Raw genomic sequence first — 19822 nt, forward strand, 5'->3', positions numbered from 1 at the left:
ACCGGAGCCACATTTCCTACCGCTACATCTCACAGGTGAGAGCATCTGCACCAAACTGGGAGCTCTTGGTTCCACCAACCCTGGCAGCATCCCATGCACACACATACACCCCACCCCAGCTGCTAGTTCCAGTTCGGATCGTGTAAACTGGGAAGAAACTTCTCAAGTACAGGCAAAACCAGCGTTAAGACTGGTTGGCTGTAACTCCTCGAGAAGCCACCAGAGATGAAGAGCTCCTTGAGCATCCCTCAACGCCGAGGTCTCACGGGACACCCTGGCACGGGTAAGGTCCCCAGTGGAGGCGCGGGAGCAGATTCCCATCGCCGCAGGGAGCCGGCTGCCGTGCTCCCTGGTCGGCAGCCAAGCGCTGCCGGCTCCAGCCGCGCCGGCCCGTCCCGTGGTCGGAGATGCTCGCGGGGCTCCCAGGGCTGGCACAAGGCTGTGATTCAGTCCGAGGGGCTCCGCCGAGGTCATGGCCCTGGCCAGCAAACCTCGGCATGAGCCCTGGGGTGGGGAACCGGAGCCATCTGGCCCCTGGGCTGCCCTTTCCCAAGCACCAGTAGGAAGCTTTGTTCCAGCTCTTTCTCAATGGCCAACGTCGCCTTCCCCTTTGATGTCATTAAAGACAGAGTTGCACAACCAGTTCATGGAAAAGCTGGTGACCCATAAGAATAGCCCCAAACAGCCAGAGTGTTGCGTAAGGACAACGTTTGGCTGTTTCCTTCTTTTTGTTATTTATTTTTTATTAAAGCTCGAGAACACTGTAGCCTCAGCTGAAGGCACGAGTACCTTCCCAGACTGAGAGGACGCCTTCCCTGTGATTTCCCACAGCCGGACTGGGACTCTGCCACTGCAAACATCTCCCTGTGGTTGGGAAGTCGCGGCCACGGGGCAGAGCTCTGCTGCAACGCCGCTGCCCCTCGAGGGCTCCGCTCTCGGGGCAGACCCACAGCAGAAGAGACCATGGAGGAGCCCAATTTATTTCCCTGCCTGAGCCTTCAGCAGGGAGAGAGCTTGGAGAACAACAGAGCCGCTTCTTAGGAGTTTCCATCCAGCTGAAGGGTCTTTAAAGTTTGTTCAACAGTGACAGAGTCCCTTTGAACTTGGTGTCCACAGAGGGGCCCACTGAAAACAAAAGCGTGTTCACTGGGACACGGTGTCTGAGATGGAAAACACTGCAAATACTGCAGGAAGTTAAAAAAAAATTTAAAAAATCCACCTAGGATGCCTTAAATCCCCCCCATTTTGACTGTGAGCATTTTGCAGGGCTGGTTCCCCTCTCAGTGGGGAAGTAGGTTTCTCATTTAGAAAGAGGAACCCAATGGGTGAAGTAGTGCCTGGCCACCAGCTCCTGCACACCCCTGCCCTACTGTTGCGCAGTCCCTGCCGGATGCTGCTCTGTGAACACCCAAAAGAACCGACTGCCTGGGACACTAAATACATAAAAACGAGCCAGGAAGAGCGATAATTGAAAGGGAGGTTTAGTACAAGGGCCAAGGGACTACTGTGGCACAGCCATCACTTGTAGAAAGATACAGCCACGGCTCCACGGTTGGACTCGATGAGCTTAAAGGTCTTTTCCAACCTCCACGATTCTACGATTCCACTGGCACGACCGCTCCGGCTGTATTCGCAGAATACTGTCACATGGAATAGATTCACGCGGTACCTCGTTTAACTGTACCTACTGTTTAGGAAAGCAAACTCATGGTCATTGTGGCAGTACGTGGCCTTTGTGGGACGGGTTGGGCTGTAACAGGCGTGACTGGTCACGGGCTCGAAAGAGCACAAGCAAACAGAGAAACAACAGAAAAAAATCCCACCTCCAGCGCTGGGAACAATGAGAACTTTTCTGTGAAGTCTCTGCTGCTCCCCTCGCCCTCTGGGCCATGTCTCATTTCATGTTTGAGGAAAACAAGCAGCAAGGAGGTCTTTCATGGGGATGTATTCTCTCTTTTCCATACCAAAAGCCAGTGGAACACAAAAAGCCTCGCAAGAGCAGCAGACAGTTTGCTGATCTGAGTTACAAGCTGTCGCGCTGGACAGCAGATGCTGCCAGCAGCAGTTTCACCCACTGGAGTGAAAAATCACTTTAGTTGTGTTTTCTTTATAAAACGAAGTTCAGTTTTGCCCCCTTACTCGTTATCTCCCTAACCTCCAGGAAAAAACATCACAACCTCTTTTAGCCATGTCGCCAAGCTCCGGTGGAGGAGAACTATCAGGGTCAATGAATCAGGGATAAAATAAATCAGGTTTTTGAAAGGTAAACTTCTAGATGTGAGCTGTGGCTGACCAAATTCAACATGTTTGTCATTCTGTGCTGGTACCTGGTTCAGTTTCTTCCCCTACCTCTATTGCCAGGGAGACGCTGGCGAGATCACCACGAAACATATGGTATCAATGCCAGAGCCAGCAGGTTAGTACAAGAGAAAAAAATCTTTAGCAGCAAGTGAAAATTCATCAAAATTCATAAAGAGCAAGCGAGTTTAAAGATTTAATTAAGATCAGTTAATTAATAAAAAAAAATATTTCTCAGTGTGACATCTCCTCCTTGAAACCAGTGTGAAAGGTTCACCAAGAGGATATTGTGTAGTGATGGTCTTCATCACTGATGACATCATTTACAGATGTGTCCAAACCAAGCAACCCCCGCACCTCTGGGAGATTTGGACCCATTTCTGAGCTCTCTGTGGACTGGGCTCGAGTGCTAATTTCTGTTGGTTTGAGGTGGCTGAGAGTTAAAATCCCAATCATTCTGCTGGTATATATTGGCACTGACAGCCCCTACGTTGAACCCAGGCCCTGCAGGAAACCGGCCCAAGACCGTGACAGCCAAAAAACTGCCGACCAAGCAGCAGGTGACAGACTGAGGTTCTCTCTCCATGAAACAGGTCCAGCATCAGCAGTGATTTCCCATCACTATCCTGACCCTGGCAAAACATCTCAGCCCTCAGCTGGAAGAGGATTCCAGAAATTGAGTTCAGGTTTTATGGTTCACGACCTTATTTATGCAAATGCCTCTCCGCAGGCACTGGATGTGAGATGCTCCAGTTCATTGCACATAGGTCCCTGAACAGTCACGCACTGGCCATAAAGTTTGGGTTCTTCTGCACTGTAGATATACCCAAATCTGCAGCTCTCCACAGGTTAACTCAGCCCCAGAAGAACTCAACGCTAACACACGTAAAGTGGCACCTGAGCTGGCTTGGGTACCTCTACGCTGCGCTGCCGTGGAAGAAGCAACCTGATAGCGAAGGTTTTCAGCGTGATGATTGTCTCACCTACTCCTCCTGCACTGCCCCAAAGCAAAGACACGTGTGGTTGGTGAAGCAAGAGCAAAGGAGCTGCACACAGACACTCGTTGACACCGCCACGGTCATTGTCACGCACGCTGGAACGGAAGATGCCACCTGCTATAACACACACTCTTTTTTACTAAAGAACTTCTTAAAAGGACAAAGCATGAGCTAGTACCATTGGTGTCCTTAACGCCTCTTCATCCAAAGTAACTCTATGCTAAGAGGAGAACGTGGTAGAAAGCGTTAGCTCTTGGAGAATCCTGGCTTCCAAACAGCTTAGTTCACAAAAATATTGCGGAGAAAAAGTAGATCAACCACCCATTTGCACAAAGCACAAGCACAAAGATCTGTAACAGAGACTGAAGCAGCTCACTTGATTTCCAGCTGACGATCACCTTGAGCGCAGAGGCACAATGAGCAAATTGTTCAAGAACTGCAGTTTTGCTGAAAAGGTGATGCTGTTGACCAAATAAAGCAACATGTTCCTAAGAGGACAGTTTTGATTACTCGGGAACTAGAGGAATTTTGGGTGGGCTCAGGGGATGGGACTACACCACCCACAACAGCAAAACAAGATTTCACGTGTGGATCGTGGTTTATGCTCCGAGATCACTCCCTGAACAGGAGGGTGTTGGTGGGGGCATCTCACCACGCCAAACCTGATGCTGCAGTTTTGCACGAAGAAGGAACAGGCCCCCAGTCCCTGCTTCTTGGAGCAAAACAGACCATCTACAGTAGACTGAGATTAAAGCCAGGCTCCAGCCATCCCAGGACATGTCCCCCTTTCTACACCCCCAGACCCAACTGGTCCCATCTCCACTCCACGTTCTAGAAGATACACAGCATAACGAAGGGCACGATGGCAGGCAACGCACAGACAGACCCCAGGGAACGAGCCAAGGGAATCCCACCCTTATTTTCTCTTTGCAAATGGTTTAGGGGCAAACATGAATCACACTGAGGGCAACAAGCGGGGTTTGGAGAGCATGATGTTGCTCATCTCATGCTGGATGATAGTCTATCTACAGAAAAACATGGAGCAAGCAAGCCAAGGACTTGGCTTTCTGCTAACTGCAATTCCCTGGGTTTATCAGGAGGAACTCCACCCTCGGGCCTGCCCCTGCCCCAGTGCTAATTCACAGGGCTATGGGATGGCCCTGTGAGTCATATCTGCAAGGGTTCAATGCCAGGCTGGACAAGGCTTTGAGCAACCTGGTGTAGTGGAAGGTGTCTCTGCCCATGGCAGGGGGGTTGGAACTAGGTGATCTTTGAGGTCCCTTCCAACCCAAACCATTCTGTGATTCTATGGGCATTCTGGTGAAGGGCATCCCGGAGGACTGGCTCAATAGCAGGGAGATGGCTTGGATCTGAGAGTTAAAAGCCAGGCAGTGGTAGGGGACCCCGAGTGCTCTTGTCAGGAACGCAGTGAAAGTCAGACGAGGCCTCCCCACGTCATTTCTCTGACACTAATTCTGCTCTGCCTTGTCTCACCTAAGTCACTGCCAGTGGACAGAACCCAAAGCGCCCAGCGGCACGTATTTTGGTGTGAGTTTGTGTGTGTGTGTGAGCCAACATCAGCCAACCTTTGCTGCCCAACCGCCCCTCCTTGACCAGGTAAGGCGGGTGGGCCAGGCTCAGGACCGCGCTGCGACAGTCCCAGCCCCTGACATGGGCACGTTCACACGCCTGGCAACACTCAAACCAGGCTCATGGGCAGATCCGCCATCGCCTGGGGGATCCCAGACCCGAACCACGTGAGCCTACACACAACTGAAGTACAGTATCACACACACACACACCGAGCCTGACCGGACTCGCTGCGGCCAGATGGGCAGGACCCCTCTGAAGCTGGGTCTTTCCTGCTTTCCTGCTGAACCTGGCAGGAATTCCTCCTCCTGGCCCACGTTCGTACCGACAGTTTCTCGTTGCGGGGTTGCTCGTCCGCCAGGCTGAAGGGTGGTGGTGGAGGGGCTGGAGGAGGCAAGGCAGAGCAGGGGGCACGGTGTCAGACACGAAGCAGCTCTGACGGGGTGCTCCAGTGCCTGGGTTTCGTTTGCGAGGGATCGGAAGCGTTTTCTCCTTTGTGTCGTCTTAAAATAATATTGTGCGTTTCCTCGAGCTGAACGTCTCTGCTTTTCCTGCTTATCATTCTTGTGGAACCACTTCCAGCAGTTTCTGGCACAGGACTGTCGCGGAGACTGCGGGGAAGAAAGCAAAGGACAGGTCAGAGATCACACGTGGGGGCCCAACATGCATCTTGGTCTCGGTTCACGATGCTCTGCCTCAAAAGGGCTGACCCTTTGCCTTCCCACCGTGCTTCTGAGCAAGATTAGCCCAAAGACAATTTAAGGCTTGGAAGCAAACAAGCCACGGGCTACTCTCTACTTGCGTGCAGAACTTGGACATACAACACTGGGAGCTTTGCTCCTGCAGCAAGGATGCTGTACCCTGGAGAGGCTCCGGTACTTCTTGACGCCAGTTTCTAATTCCACAGTGATATGGTAACTACTTTGGGATGCCAGAACTGCAAGCAGCCAACACTGAGTCGGGCACAACAGCAGGAATGGGCATAGGAAACACGAGCCAACGCTTCTACTCCCAGTTTTGCAAACCTCAGCTGCACGTGCACATGGCTGCTTTAAAACTCAGCAGGCTGAACACGAGGCAGAGTCCACAGCCTTGCACGGAGCAGGTGAAGGGCAAAGGAAGCATTTGGGATGCAGACTGGCACAGGGAAGGTGCCAAACTGAAGTAACTTTATTTTTCCGCCCGTTTGGTGGCTGGTATCCAAACACACCGGCGCTTTCTTCACTGTGTGTTTGGAGACCACCAGACAGACTTGCCAGGTAAAGCTGCCACTAATTCTAACTACACACGAAGTCAAACTCGGACCAGTCGGAGGTGATCAAATTATCTGCAGTGTATGAATATACACGTGGTTAAAGTTCAGATGTTTCTAACTGGGGATTCGCAGGATTACCATTCTGCGTCCCCAGAATATCTTCTATATTCTCCTTACAAGCCTCTGGTGGTGGAAAACAATTAATATGGTAATTTGCCACCCAGGCACAGTAAAAATGGCTTTTCCAGGAACTGAGCCTAATACTCAGAATAAAAAAAAAGTGAGTGTGAGAGAGAGGGGGCAAGAAAAAAGAATAACAAGTGCTGAGCACTTGTTGAAAGCCTTTTTCTTCTTCATAAAAAGCATCCAGCTAAGGTTGGGCATTTCTACTTGTCTGCTTTTCTAGGTCAGCCTGTTTTATGAGAGCTAGGAGACAGATGGTAGAGTTTAGTTACTTGGACAACACGGATTGACTTTCTTGATTCGGTTGCTCAGACGGAGGTTACGTGTGCCAAGCGCAGCCTGTCCATCCCTTCAAAACACACCGTGCTGGAGCGTCAGCTGTTGGAAAACCTTATACGAAGATACTTCAAAAACAAACCTCGTAAGAGAAAACATGCAGGGGATTTTCCCCTCCCTCTGCTCTGCTGCCACACTTTGATGCCAAGGAGAGCTTTGACTGGATCAGAAACGTTAGCGCTGGCTAAGCGATGGATTGGGACTAATTCCGAATTTTCAGCAGTCAAACCGAGGCCAACTGTGCTCAGACTGTTCTGCTGTTACTTCTTTTCCCTTCCTACACCGCTGGAAAGGGATTCTCTGCTGACAAAAGGCTTGACCCTGTGCTTTCACAGGAGGCAGAAGAAAGGCAGCAATGTCCCCAGTGAATTCCGCTCCACTGCATAACGGCAATCTGCTTGCCCAGATAAAAAAAAAACCAAACACCACAGTATTTGGCCCAAACTTTGCAATTATCGCAGGTCAGGGTGCGTTTTGGGTGCCTGATAGATAAGGTAATCATCAGGTTAAAACTTGTTACCGTGAAAGAATTGATCAGAGCCAAGTCTCCACTACACGAAGGAGAGCCAGTGCTACTAGCTGGAGCATGCTCAGCGGGAAGCTGCTAGTTTTGGACCAAAAGCCAAGGCTCTTGCTCTTCCCTGGTAATACTCACAGATGCCTTGGAGAACCCACTTGGGCTTGTTTTGCCACCAGACCCCGAAGAAGTAAAAAGGGAGCCCGCTGAAGATGATGGCAAAGCCGATCCCACATTCCTTCGGCGTCATCCAAAAGGAAACAGCGATGAGAAACAAGCAGGCCAGGATGAAGAAAATGGGCAGGCAGATGTTCACCTAAAGAAGGACCCAAAGAATGGGTTAGAAGTTCTATCAGGGGAGAGGGGGACACTTTCCAGGGAAGTTATCTAGCTGTATAGCCCGAAGGAGTTCGTGTGCCACCATAGACCCCTACGTGGATGGTGCTCCTGACTGTCCCAGTGCTCTGAACAAGGGGACCATGACCTTGAACTGCCATGGGGAAGGTATCGATTTAGGCAGTGCTCTCCAGCAATCCTGGAGAAAATGGAAGTAGGTAACACCTAACCCGCACATTTAATACCAGCAAAACAGAGCATGGAGATGTGGCTTGCCAAGATGGTGTAAACCTTCCTCAGCATCCATTTTTTTTCCCCCCAATTCCACACTTGGATGATTCCTTATAAAAAGCACCTGTACCAACAGCATCAAATTCAGCCAGAGCACCTTCACTGCAGTTGCTCAGGGGACTCAGGTACACGGCTCCGAGCAGGGCACCCACTGAGAGCAGCCCAGCGTTTAGCAGAAAAACCAAAAACCAAAGGAAAAACCCTGAAAAGAGTTCCTTTGGGCAGGCACTGGTACAGGGCTGCCAGTTTGTGTCTCTCCGGCTGCCTGTTGCCTGGCAGAGACCGAGCGTGCTGGGGGACGAGCGAGAAACGCGCCGCCAAGGCAGGCAGACATGCTTGTGGCTGACATGGACTTGGCCTCCTCCCAGATGGGACACGGTGCTGCCAAGCTGGCCAAGGACAAAGAGAACAAAGTTCCCATCTCTGCAGGCGGGGGTTTGTCTGCTTCATTAAAAAACTATTTTAAGTGAATTCCGTGATGGTACAGAGCGTTTCACTGAGAGCCACAGCCTATGATTGGTGCTGGGGAATATGTTAAGTCACCGAGAGCTTCTTGCTGGGCTACCCCACCAGAACACCCCCCATCTCTGACAACCAGAGCCTCCTTCACTCTGATGTCCCCACGGCCACGGCAGCTCTTTGCCCTCCTGCACTGGGAGACTCCCACGCAGCAGGGACACCTGCGTTAGCCACATTTCCCCTGCAATCCCAGTCCCTATTCCGTACGGGACAAGCGGCCGAACTTGCTGAACCTTCCCTGGTGCTGAGCAGAGGCTCAGGGAGGACCCACCATGCGATTCCCACACTGCACTCACCTTGATGGGCCTTTCCAGCTCTGGCTTCTTGTAACGCAGCCACATCATGCCGATGATGGCCAGAGCCACGCACAGCCAGTTGAAGAAGCTGAAGAAGTTGATGACTGAGAAAATGTTGTTGGAGAAGGCATAGAGCAAGGTCATGATGCACTGCATCCAGGAAAAAAATATAAAAGCCATTAGCAAAGGGAGAAATAGGCAAAAATCACATATGTTCCAACACTAAATACAGGTATTTTAGAATAACAGGAAAAGAATCAGGCTGATTATGTTTTACTCATTCAAACCATTTTCAGCTGGTGCCTGGAGCGATTTTAGAACAGAAGTGGAATACAAGGATATGATGAGAAGGAGAAGGGTCCATCCTCTCCTGTAGGTGTCTGCAGAAATGGCTGTGTCTGGAGACGGTGCCCAAGTAACCCCCCTCCAACCACTCTGATGGGATCCTACCCCCGACCCGTTTCTCAGTACCAGGTCGATGCTCCTCACCGCAGACCCGGGCGCTTACCGTAAAGACGAGGGATGGCACGGGAGTGAGGAGCCTGGGGTGAATCATGGACAGGATTGAAGGCAAGTGTCCTTCTCGGGATCCCACGAAGAACAGCCTGAGGTGGGGGAGACAGAGCAGTTACCACCTCTGCAACCACCAACCCTGGGCTGAGGGTTTGCCTTCAGCACAAAACAAGCGGGGCCAGACCCAGCTCAGCCTGGGCATTGCTGAGGCAGCAGGACTGAGACGCCCAGGCTCCATGTGGGTGCTCCACCTCAGTGGTGCCTTGCACCATGCCAGCTGTGCCCTTCTGCTAGTTCCTGCTCCAGGAGTGGGGCCCTCCAGGATCAGCCCCCAGCACGGGGTGTTCTGCACGTACACAGTGGGAAGCGCCTGTCTTAGAAGGAAGGTTGGAGATGGACAAGGAATGCAAGAAAAGATGGATTCATATCCTCCTTTCCAGAGAGAGCAATTACGTGACTTTCCTATGACAACCTGGAAGATGCGTGTCAGAGCTGGAACCTCCTCAGTTCCTGTCCTGCCCCGTCCTTTCTCCCCTTTCTGGAGGGATTCTCAGCCCTGAAGTTTCATAAGTTTCTGCTTTTCATTAAAGCCACTTTCTCAGGCAACGCCGCGCAGCCCCAAGCCTGTGTTTGTTTATGTCCTAATAACTTCAACAGGACTTTGCCTTTAAGGAACAGAAGACTTAAGACCACTGGAAGGGTTTCCTTTAAACTGGATATGGTTTTAAAGTCTTACTTCTTTTTTTTTTCTTCATTCCCCACATGGCCTCCAGACCCTTTAGACTTTGTGTCTACCCACAGCCACTCTTTGGAGCACAACTCCAAACGAAGAGGCATTAAGTGCGACTTGTAAACAAAACCCACAAAATTGAGCAAGAAACCTACCGGGAAGAAGTGAAGAGAGATCCGTTAACAGATCCAAAGCACGATAAGCCAACAAAGACAGGTATGATCCAGGACATGACACCAAGGTGATAGTTCCCAAAATCCTAAAGGGGGGGCAACAAGATGGACATTTCACACCCAGAATGCCAAAAAGAACTCGCATCTGCGTACAAAGACTTAACATTTGTAGAAATCTGAACGATTGATGTGGATTAGTAGGTGAAACTGTTATGGAGTTTTCCATATTGCCATGTGCTGCTCCTCCTTCCTGAAAAAGCATATTGTGGAATCACAAAAATAGGGCAGAAAGCCCTTCCCTCTGAGTCAGCACACAACGTTTATCAGAACAGCTCTCCACAAAGTTCAAGACCAAAGTGCGAGGACACTCAGACACGCGGATATTGCCAATTGCTGAGTAAGGACCGTGGGACACGGCCCCTTGAAAACGTAGTGACCTGGAATTGTAGTTTTATATCACGACCTGACCCTGCGCTGCGTCACCGCAGTTTTACGCCAACGTTCTCATCTGGATTTGAAGACTTGTAAAGGTGCTCACCTAGAGCAAGGCAACCCGGGCTGCCACCTCCGGTAACTCCGCACAGGCTGGAGCGGGGCTGGGTGACAACCCCAAGGATGGAGCACTGTCACTGGAGTGGCTCAGACCACCTTATCCTGGACTGGGAGATTCCCCTTGAAGCACTGAACAATCCTGGTCACGCTCAGTTTGCAAGGTCATACCACGCTGCTCACTTCTGAAGCAACCAGGATTTCTGACCGCCACGGCATTTTAATTAATAGAAGTATTATTTTTCTCTCTTAATTAAAACAAGGAAGATACAGAGAGAGAACAATCTAGTTCGGTATTGACTGGATGACCTTTCCCCATAAATATCACGCTCCGGTAACTGATGATAAGTCATGAGGCCAGCAGCAACCTTGCATATTTACGAATTAAGAGCAGCGTTAACTGTCTGCCCGCCCTGACTGTTGTCTGCGATTAATCCCACTGGGTATCACGCTGTTCTTCCCTGCTCCCGTCACAGCTGCTCTTTCTCTCCTGTTAAACATCAGCTTTTTTTATAAGCAGCCACGATCAGCCTGGAACAAAGCAGGAGACGTACGCAGGGATTGTCAGCCTGATGCACCCAGCCCCGCAGAGCAGATAAGTCACGTCAGAAACGCGCCCATCTTACCACGGCCACGGCTTCCGACGTCAGCATCTGCTCCGTCGACAGGGTCGTGAAGTAAGCCAAGTTTGTCAGCACGTAAACCAAAGTGACTACAGGTAGGGAGATGATGATAGCCAGAGGCAGGTTTCTAGGAAGCAAACGCAAATGGTAACGGAGCGCCGCGGTTCAGGAAAGGGAGCTGTTGACGTCGGCGGCTCGTGCCGCAGCTTAAAGTTGGCTGGAGCCATCCTGCTTTTCTTTGGCTCCTCGTCCATGTCCAGTGTCCCAGTCACAGGCTGCTCTCCCAGGAGAGGAGAAGGTGCCCGCACGGGAACAGCCCGGAGGCTGATGGCCACAGAGCCGAGGATTATGGCAATTATTGGGACTTTTTGCATGGAGAGGCTCTGGCTGTCCGGGCAAGCAGTAATCTGAGATCACTGCAAAGATCAATTAATTAAAAATAACCACCTGTGTCTCTTGCTAGCCAGCGGCATTAGCACGTGCATTCCCTCCCGGACAAAGGAGAAGCATTTGTGCTGGTGGGTTTCTTGCCAGAGATGGAAAGATTCGGGATATAGCAGGCAGTTTTTAGGCTCTAACTCTGTGCAGCTGGCTGGGCTGATGAAACTCAAAGAAAATGAGTTCAGACACAGTCTGAGAGGGTCCGTAAAGACGGGGCTGTGTTGGTACAGATTTGCCTTTCCAAATAGTCTTCACTTCGTTTGCGAACGGAAACTGAAAAAGGAAACCCTGCGTGATGCCACGTATAATTGGTCTCACGGAGCTCGAAGCCACAGGAGGAGAGAGTCAAATACCACGGCCGCCTTCAGAAGAGAAGAAAATAATTGCAATCTGCAAAAAGTTTTTTCTAACTGTGTTTGCCAAGGAAAGAGCGTATCAAATCTTATGCTTCCCAGCGGGCATTAATCACTGCCAGGGTCAGCTGGGAACGGGCTCTTGCACAAGTGACCCCAAAAGCTCCTATCAACAGTGCCTCGGAGGCACCGTCCCCCCGAGCAAAAGGGATTTATTGGTGATGTCCTGCTTTGGCGTGGCCCACCCTGATCTCAGCAGGTCGCCTGAGAGGCACGAGCAGCACAGGACGCGGCTGTTGCTCAGGAAAACAGGAAGAGCACGTGGCAAACGTATGTAGGCACAAACCCCCTCGTGGGAGGTCACACAGGACAGGGATAGAGTGCCTCTTCCTCGCCTGTCGTTCAGAGAGGTGCCATGCCAAGGAAGCAGGACTTTCCAACAACACTGATAATGTTAGCAGTACAGGAAAGCAGAGTAAGCAACAGCCCTTCTCATACAGAGATTATTATTTCCCTTCCCCTATTCCAGGGAGGAACAATGCCATTAATCTACCTTGTTTTCCATTTCCCTAGAAAAAGACCTTGGCTTCTGGGCGGATTAGCAAGCCCTGTTACACACAGGAGGAGGAGGCTTCCCCCAGAATGAGTTTTCCTCCCAGGACACACACCTACCTGTAGGGGTTTATCATCTCTTCTGTAACAAAATTCAAGTAATTCCTGTAATTTAAAAAGAACAGTGGTTAACGCTGGTTAGTCCATGGAATAAATGAAGCCCTTCACCTTACTCATCTGCGAGGGAATTTCAGGATGGGTAGAGAGACTGAAACCTGCAGTAAAACTCATCATGGCTGACACCTCGTCCAAGACCTACGGCACAAAACCTGCCAAACACACGTCCCGGATGGTGCTGGTGGATCTGGCACACCGTGCCGCCAGCTTCCTTGCAACAGGAGGGGTGACTGCAGGTGAAGAGCCGGACCCACAAGCCACAGGGCCACCTTCCAGGCGATACGGATGGCTGCAACTGGCCTGTTTTCACAGCAAGTTGAGCAGGCTCCTTGTGCTCGCAAGTGCTCCGAGGGACGGATAAAGAAGCTCTGCAGGAGCTTCAGTTTGGTGCTCTAAAGGATCCGTTGGCAGTTGACACATCGCTTCCTCTGCCAGCTAAACCCACCCAGCTGCTTTCTCTTAACACCACCCAGGAGCTGCACCAAGCAACCCATCATCTGCTGCCTCTTCCATCTCCCACCATCACCACCACTTCTTTGTGCTCCTGTGTCCTGGCTGGAAACGGGGAGCCAGGTATGACCATTACCAGGGGAACCCAAACCATCTGCCTTGCTGCCCTGGCTACAAGAAAAATGGAAAGTCCTGGTCCACACTCTTCCTGCAAACACAATCTGAGGACAAAGGCATGAACTACAGTATTTAGCACTGAAAAGAGATACAGGGCTGCATCTTACCATCCTCCATAGGCAAAGAGGCCGCTGTACAAAGCTAACACAATGTTCCCCACGCCTACTTTTGTGCCTTCAAAGGAGTGCTCAGGAGTCAGGTGTGTCACATCGCCTGCAGGAAACAAAACCAAGAAAGGATCGATGGACTGTGAACCCCAAGGGCCTTTGTGGGTGTTGAAACAGAGAAACCTGGAGGCGAAAGCTCCTCTTAGGACACTTAATTATCATGTTGATGCATGTTGGGTTATGCCAGAGAGCACGTGCACGTATTTCCATCGGGCTGATTCCTCCAGTTTTACGGTGTTGAACTCATCCGGAGTACCACCCCAAATAATCAGCCGTGAATATACTTGTCTCAAGCGACTGGTCGTTACTGAGTCCTCAAAACTTTCTCACACTGCAACTTGCTATCACCGAGGTGGATCTCCCAGATAGCTTCTCCCTGTGAAGAAAACATTCTGGGGAACCTTCCTGCTGGAAGATGCAATGCAAACAGATATTGTCGCGTTGTCCTCTTGGCTGAAAGCTGCTTTCGTTCGATAAAAACCCCAGGATTTCCTCCACTTCCACCAGCCACTCAATAAAGCAGAAACCCAGGATTTCCTCTAGTCCCACCAGCCACCTGATAAAGCAGAGGGTTATGGCAATCCCTTTGATTGTGGGAAGTCACGTTCTTTGGGGCTCGAATATCAGAAGTCAGCTTCTTTAGGGTTTGAATATCAAAAGTTCCTGTTACGGATCTGCTTTTGAAATAAAAAGCTATAAATAGGCGACTCGATTGTACCTTTGGTAAGAACTCTCCTGGAGCAACCAAGGGTTTATTTATTTTGCTTTAAAACGCTCTGCAGTTGTTTTGTTCCCTGGTTTTTGATGTGAAGCCTGGGACGGCGAAGCCACGCTCCCCTCCCCGGACCCAGCGCTCCCCTGGGTGAGGATGGAAGTGGGATGGAGGCAGGATTCAGCAGGGCACGTTTGAATCCAGGGAGCCCTGTGGAAGCCCATGTGATTCCTCTTAGGGCACAGATCTTTACTAATCGCCCAAGCAACTGCATCACATGGCAGTCAGCAGGGCCTGGAGCTTAACCCTTCATCTCTCAGCACAAGGTACCCGGGACGTGCATCTGGGAAAGGAGAGGGATGCTCATTCCAGGCATTTTCCCTCTGGACAACCTCTCTTCCCATCTCATGCTGGAAACTTTCACTCCCCTGTGCCACCAAAGGCCACGGGTAACAAATCTGGACACATAGACCTTTTAACACTTCACACTCATCTTTCTAGTGGTGGGAAACTGGGATTCTTCCCAGACGGCACTATTGCTCTGCTGGTGCATGTCATCCGTGGGGCTTCACGAGGGACCGCTCCAAATCCGTGCCGGTGACACGGAGCTGCCCTATGTGCGTGGCAGAGCTGCATCTTGTCTTTCCCCCTCTCTGCCTGACCCTCCTGCTCTGTCCCCATCCTGGGCATTGCTCCCTTCACCTCTTCTCTCTCTCCTGTTCCTGCTGAGTCCTAACCAAGGATATGTCCTAACCAAAATGATATTCCCTAACACGGCGTGCGAAATGCTCTCTGCTCACAAAACTACCCAGGAAACCAGCATCCCTCTGCCTCCCCTGCCCAGCTGCTATCCCATTTGCAAGGGGATGCTGTGGGTGTGAGCTGCAAAAGAGCCGGGACCACAGCAGCAGCTTATGCCCTGGGCAATCAGGTCTGGGAAACACCAGTTTTCCAAGGCTCTACTTGTCCAGATCCCACTGCAGATTGCAGTTCTCTGCTGGTGTTGCCTTGTCCCTCTCTCCCAGCACCTCCTTGCACTAGGAAGGTCTCTTCTGAATCTACCTTGGGATGCTCTGGTGGTATTTAATGCCTCTTCAGCCACTGAATCTCCTTAGCAAGATGCACCGGTTGTTTTCAAAACGTGAGGTTAGAACATGTACATCAGGGTGTCACAGGAAAGCCAAGAAATGCAAAGAGACTGACATAATGCTGCGAGTTTAACCTTACTTCCTGCCTTATAGGTTCAGTCATATAATCTTAATTTAGCATTAATGCCCTGGCCTGGCTGAGCAGGAGGTGGGTGTGCATGGTATCACGTTCTGCTCCATCCCTTGGGCTCAGCTTTCCCAAGTTTATTTTCTGCCCCTTCTGAATAATTACCAGGCTCATTCTCTCCGAGTCTTTTGTTATGGGAATAAGATACACTTTTTGTTAACAGGGACTATAATTAGCTACTGGAACCTGGAACGGAACACAGACGACCAGGAGAGCTCTCCAAGCACTTCAAACACCCCTTGGGAGGTCTCTTCTCAAAGGTCTGCTCGTGCCCAGCCAGCAGCCCAGCTCCCACCGCGCCGAGGGATCCGCACCGTTACCATGCCAGGAGGATGCTCTGGTCCAGGAGCAACCAGGGCACGAGCAGCATCACACTGCGGGCTCACGCCTCCATTTCTTGTCCACAACTGGACACCAGCTTCCACCGAAAGTCTCTTTGTTTGTCACAGGCAAAAAGCTCCCCGGCCAAACGGTCCTTTTTCTGCAGCATCTGCAGGTTTCGCTCTGTGCCTTCCCAAACCTCGCACAGAAACCGCGCGGGGAAGGGCTGAGCTGCTGCCCTCACCCAGCTGGTCGGCGTGGGGGGGGGAGAAGAGCATCGGTGGTCCCCGGCCCCAAAATCATGTGCCCACCTTCAGAATGGGTGTGACATCACTAATTGCTCACACACCTTTTCCTCCAGCCCGCCCAGCTCGCACCTAACCCGTCTCTCTGAAGCACCAAAACGCAGCTGCCGGCAAAGGAGTGGCACGTCAGCGGGGAGGCAGCCAGGAGAGGAGACTAGGGAGAAGGGAGGAGGAAGGGAGGAGGAAGGGAGGAGGAAGGGAGGAGGAAGGGAGGAGGAAGGGAGGAGGAAGGGAGGAGGAAGGGAGGAGGAAGGGAGGAGGAAGGGAGGAGGAAGGGAGGAGGAAGGGAGGAGGAAGGGAGGAGGAAGGGAGGAGGAAGGGAGGAGGAAGGGAGGAGGAAGGGAAGGAAGGGGCTTTTTGTTCCTCCTCAACGCTCAAGGAGCTGACACCTTGCTGCCCTCTCCCTGCCTCACCTAGCCAGAGTTGTAGCTCTCCAAAAACTTGCAGCAAGTTGCCAAACTTCCCATCTCCAATGGTAAAATGGAGATAGCAACATGTCATAACACAATTAAATAACCAGAGGAGCCAAGATCTGTCTCTTCCCATTCCATGGGGCCATGGTCGTGTTCTCAGGTACCCACACGATGCCCGTTTGTGACACTTGCTTCTTTCATGCTTTATTGCTTCCTGGTTGCACGACAGGAGCCTGGGCTCCTGAACAAGCACGCCCTGAAGATGACATCCCAGCAGAGCAGCCCTCCTTTCCTGCCATCCCCACAAAACCCTGTCCCACCCTGCCAGCAGATCACCAGGAAGATCATCATTTGTGCCCGCCAGCGATGCCTTTACAGAAATAACCAGCACCACGTCATACATCTTGGGGCAAAAAAGCCAAGCTCCAGCAGCGATGCTGGAAAGGTATCCCAGATGTCTTCCCACATGGACCAAGTGGTAAAATACAGTGGGTGAGCTCTGACTGCACCCACAAATCCTTGGAAGGGAAATCCATCACACACAGATACCTCCTCTGGCGCAGAGGAGCCGGACGTGCGCTGGAGGCTGAGAAAGCACCGGGGAAGCACCACGTGCCCCCTTGTTCCTGCACTCACCCACTGATCCTGGTTTGAACCGGCTGCTCAACCGCTCTCTGCTCTACAATTAACCAAATTAAGGTAACGAGCTCTGACATAAACCCCATTTGCTGATCTTGCCAGCTGCCAAGACTTTGGTAATTGCGCCGGGAAGCGAGGGGTCACCTGGGGCCTTTCCGCAGGAGGGACCTATTTTGGGTCCAGACCCTTTCTTTGAAAACGTTCGTTTGCTCCCCAGTCGTGTCCGTTCCGGTTTTAATAGCACAGCAATCTTCTCTTGCAGAAGGCATTTAATGATAATTAAATATTTTTAACTTGCCTAAGCAGCGAGGAGAGGGAACACGGCCATCTAGAGAGCTCGGCAGGAGAAGGGAGCGTGTCTCGCTCATGGAAGAAAGCGAGCCAGGCAGAAATGTGTTGTATATACGAATAACCCCAGAGGAGAAGATCCACTCAGCTGTTGAGCCATTTCCTGAGAAAAGCAGCAAGAGTTCGATCGACTGACTCAGAAAAGCAAGAGGGCAAGAAGCCCGCCGGGGTCAGGAGAGCATCCCTGCGGCAGCTCGCGGCTCCCCGGGGAACGCGCGCTCCGTAGCCACGTAAGCTGTTTGCTCCTCTCCGATCGCTGCCGCTCTGCAGACAGCTGAGCATTAAGCAGTTTGGAACAGCAGCTGTTAAACTTGAGTCCCGTAGCAGAAGAGTTTATGGGTCTGAAAGACACCAGCAGAGACCTCGGACCGGCAGAGAGGGCATCCAAGGAGGAGCCGGAGCTCCTGGGTCGTGGCCCTGGTTCTCACCACCAGCTGTGGACAGGCTCTGACACTTCCCCTCGTTTAAGCAACTTCCTTCTGTTTTATGGAAAAGTTCCTGTCTCCTCCCAGTTCTGGGAAACTTTGTCAATATTATTACTCGTCCAGAGTGAAGCCAAGGGTCTGGGCTCCTGGATTCACTCCACCTCTCACACTGCTCGAGCTTCACAACTCCTCCTGTTTGCAATGGTCCACCAGGACACTACTTGGGCCAAGGAGCGTGTTGTTACCTTTCCCACCTCCTCTGCATCCTGAAGGCTCCAGGCTCTGGAAGGGCTGACCAGAGTCAACCAGCGTGACATGCACAAGAGCCAGGAACGTTTGGGAAGGGCAGATCCTCCTGCCTGGCACCCACACCTCCAGCACCACAGGCGAGGCACCAACAGCTGCTCCTGCTGCAACCAAAGCCTTTAGAGAGATGGAGGGAGGAGATCCAGCCAGGATGCACAGCAGCATTAGCCGCTCTCTAGTTCAATGTCTGCATCGCTGGGATGGCTGCACTTGGAAAAACGAGAAGCCAGCAGAGCCGCTCGTGTCAGCTGCCTTAAAACCCACTCAGCCCACGGCGGTGGGGAGCAGGTCCCACCAGGCAGGTCCCAGACATGTTCCTCAGCCTCCAACGTGAGGCACGGGCCTCGGTCCAGCTGAGCGTTTGGCAGCTCGCTCGGGGTACCAAAAACGAGCAACGTGCTACAACCCACAACTCCTTGGCTAAAGCAGCTTTTCAGGTGTCAAGGCACGTTTCCACCCTGAAGAGTTAACGCAGCCAGGAGCCCCCATAGCTAAACAAACAACGGTTCACACCACCATCAAAGGCTGAGCTTCCAGCTCCAGCTCATCGTGACCATAAAAAGAAGCGCAGGTCACCTACCAACTGCTTCTGGATTTTGGGGTCTTTTTATGTTGTTTTATTTATTTTTAGGCAGGCAACTGTGCCTTTGTAAAACACAGGAGCCCCAGCAGGCTGAACTCTATCCTTGAATCTATAATTGCCAAAAATTTTCTGGGCAGAGAGGGCAAGAAAAAAATTGTCTGAGCAGAAACGAGCCGCTGCTTTTCTTGCAAACCAGAGCAGGCAGCTGCACAGCACACCAGCCTGCCGTGCCCACCTGGCCCCGGCGTCCGCAGCCACCTCCGGCTGGAAAAGAAATCAAAGATTAGAGGGTGAGAGGCCCATAAAACATAATTGTGTTGTATCAACCCTCCAGCATTAAGACGCCTGATTAATCTCCAGCATGTGGTTGATGTGATTTAGAGGTGCGGGATGCTGGCAGCTTTCCCAGCTTCCCTGTTCGTGCTTTCCCTCCATACAGTCTTCCACTCTCCATGTGCTCCCTGAAGAAGAAGGTGAGTAAGAGAAGTACAATAGCATCCCTTCAAAGCTTAATGCTGGAAAAATCATGTTTTAGGGGCGTTTCTGAATGCCAGCGCAACAAGAAGCGGCACAGGCAGCTGCAGGGCACGCTTTCCTTGCGATCTTTTGTGCACAAGCCTCAGCCCCGACTTGCAGGGATGCACTGAAAAGCTTGAAGGACATTTATGATCCATAAGCTTTGCCTCCTGTCTGCCAAAGAGGATCTACAGTGCGAGTTAGTCATGGGCTGGCTGGGTGAACACCCATCTGCTCTGGCTTTGGGCTCCAAACTCAGCCCAGACACCTACAGCTCCACCACCAGAAGATTCTCATGTCCCAGGTCATGTCCTAGAGCCAGTGCCCTGGGTGAGCTGGTCCCTCCGGGCACAGACACCGGTGCGATGGCTACCGTGGTGTGTATGACAGAGCACAATGCATGCAAAGACGTCGCCTTTGCTGTTTGCAGAGCTCGTGGGCTCAGCCCCCGGGTC

General features: G+C 51.6%; 1 protein-coding gene across 1 annotated transcript in view; it reads right to left on the reverse strand.

Annotated features, from left to right (window-relative positions):
• Positions 1 to 4555: 4555 nt before the first annotated feature.
• The window catches only part of SLC7A5 (solute carrier family 7 member 5), a 33680-nt gene continuing 18413 nt past the window's right edge, over positions 4556 to 19822 (reverse strand). The window contains exons 3-10 of the mRNA XM_009978220.2: positions 13465 to 13570; positions 12674 to 12718; positions 11211 to 11334; positions 10018 to 10121; positions 9128 to 9224; positions 8620 to 8769; positions 7316 to 7493; positions 4556 to 5497 (exon numbers count right to left, since the gene is read on the reverse strand). Coding sequence (XP_009976522.2) covers positions 5445 to 5497; positions 7316 to 7493; positions 8620 to 8769; positions 9128 to 9224; positions 10018 to 10121; positions 11211 to 11334; positions 12674 to 12718; positions 13465 to 13570 — 857 coding nt within the window. The 3' untranslated portion in view covers positions 4556 to 5444. The remainder of the gene's footprint in view (positions 5498 to 7315; positions 7494 to 8619; positions 8770 to 9127; positions 9225 to 10017; positions 10122 to 11210; positions 11335 to 12673; positions 12719 to 13464; positions 13571 to 19822) is intronic.

This window comes from Tauraco erythrolophus, chromosome 15 (assembly GCF_009769465.1).
Source record: "Tauraco erythrolophus isolate bTauEry1 chromosome 15, bTauEry1.pri, whole genome shotgun sequence".
NCBI lineage: Eukaryota > Metazoa > Chordata > Aves > Musophagiformes > Musophagidae > Tauraco > Tauraco erythrolophus.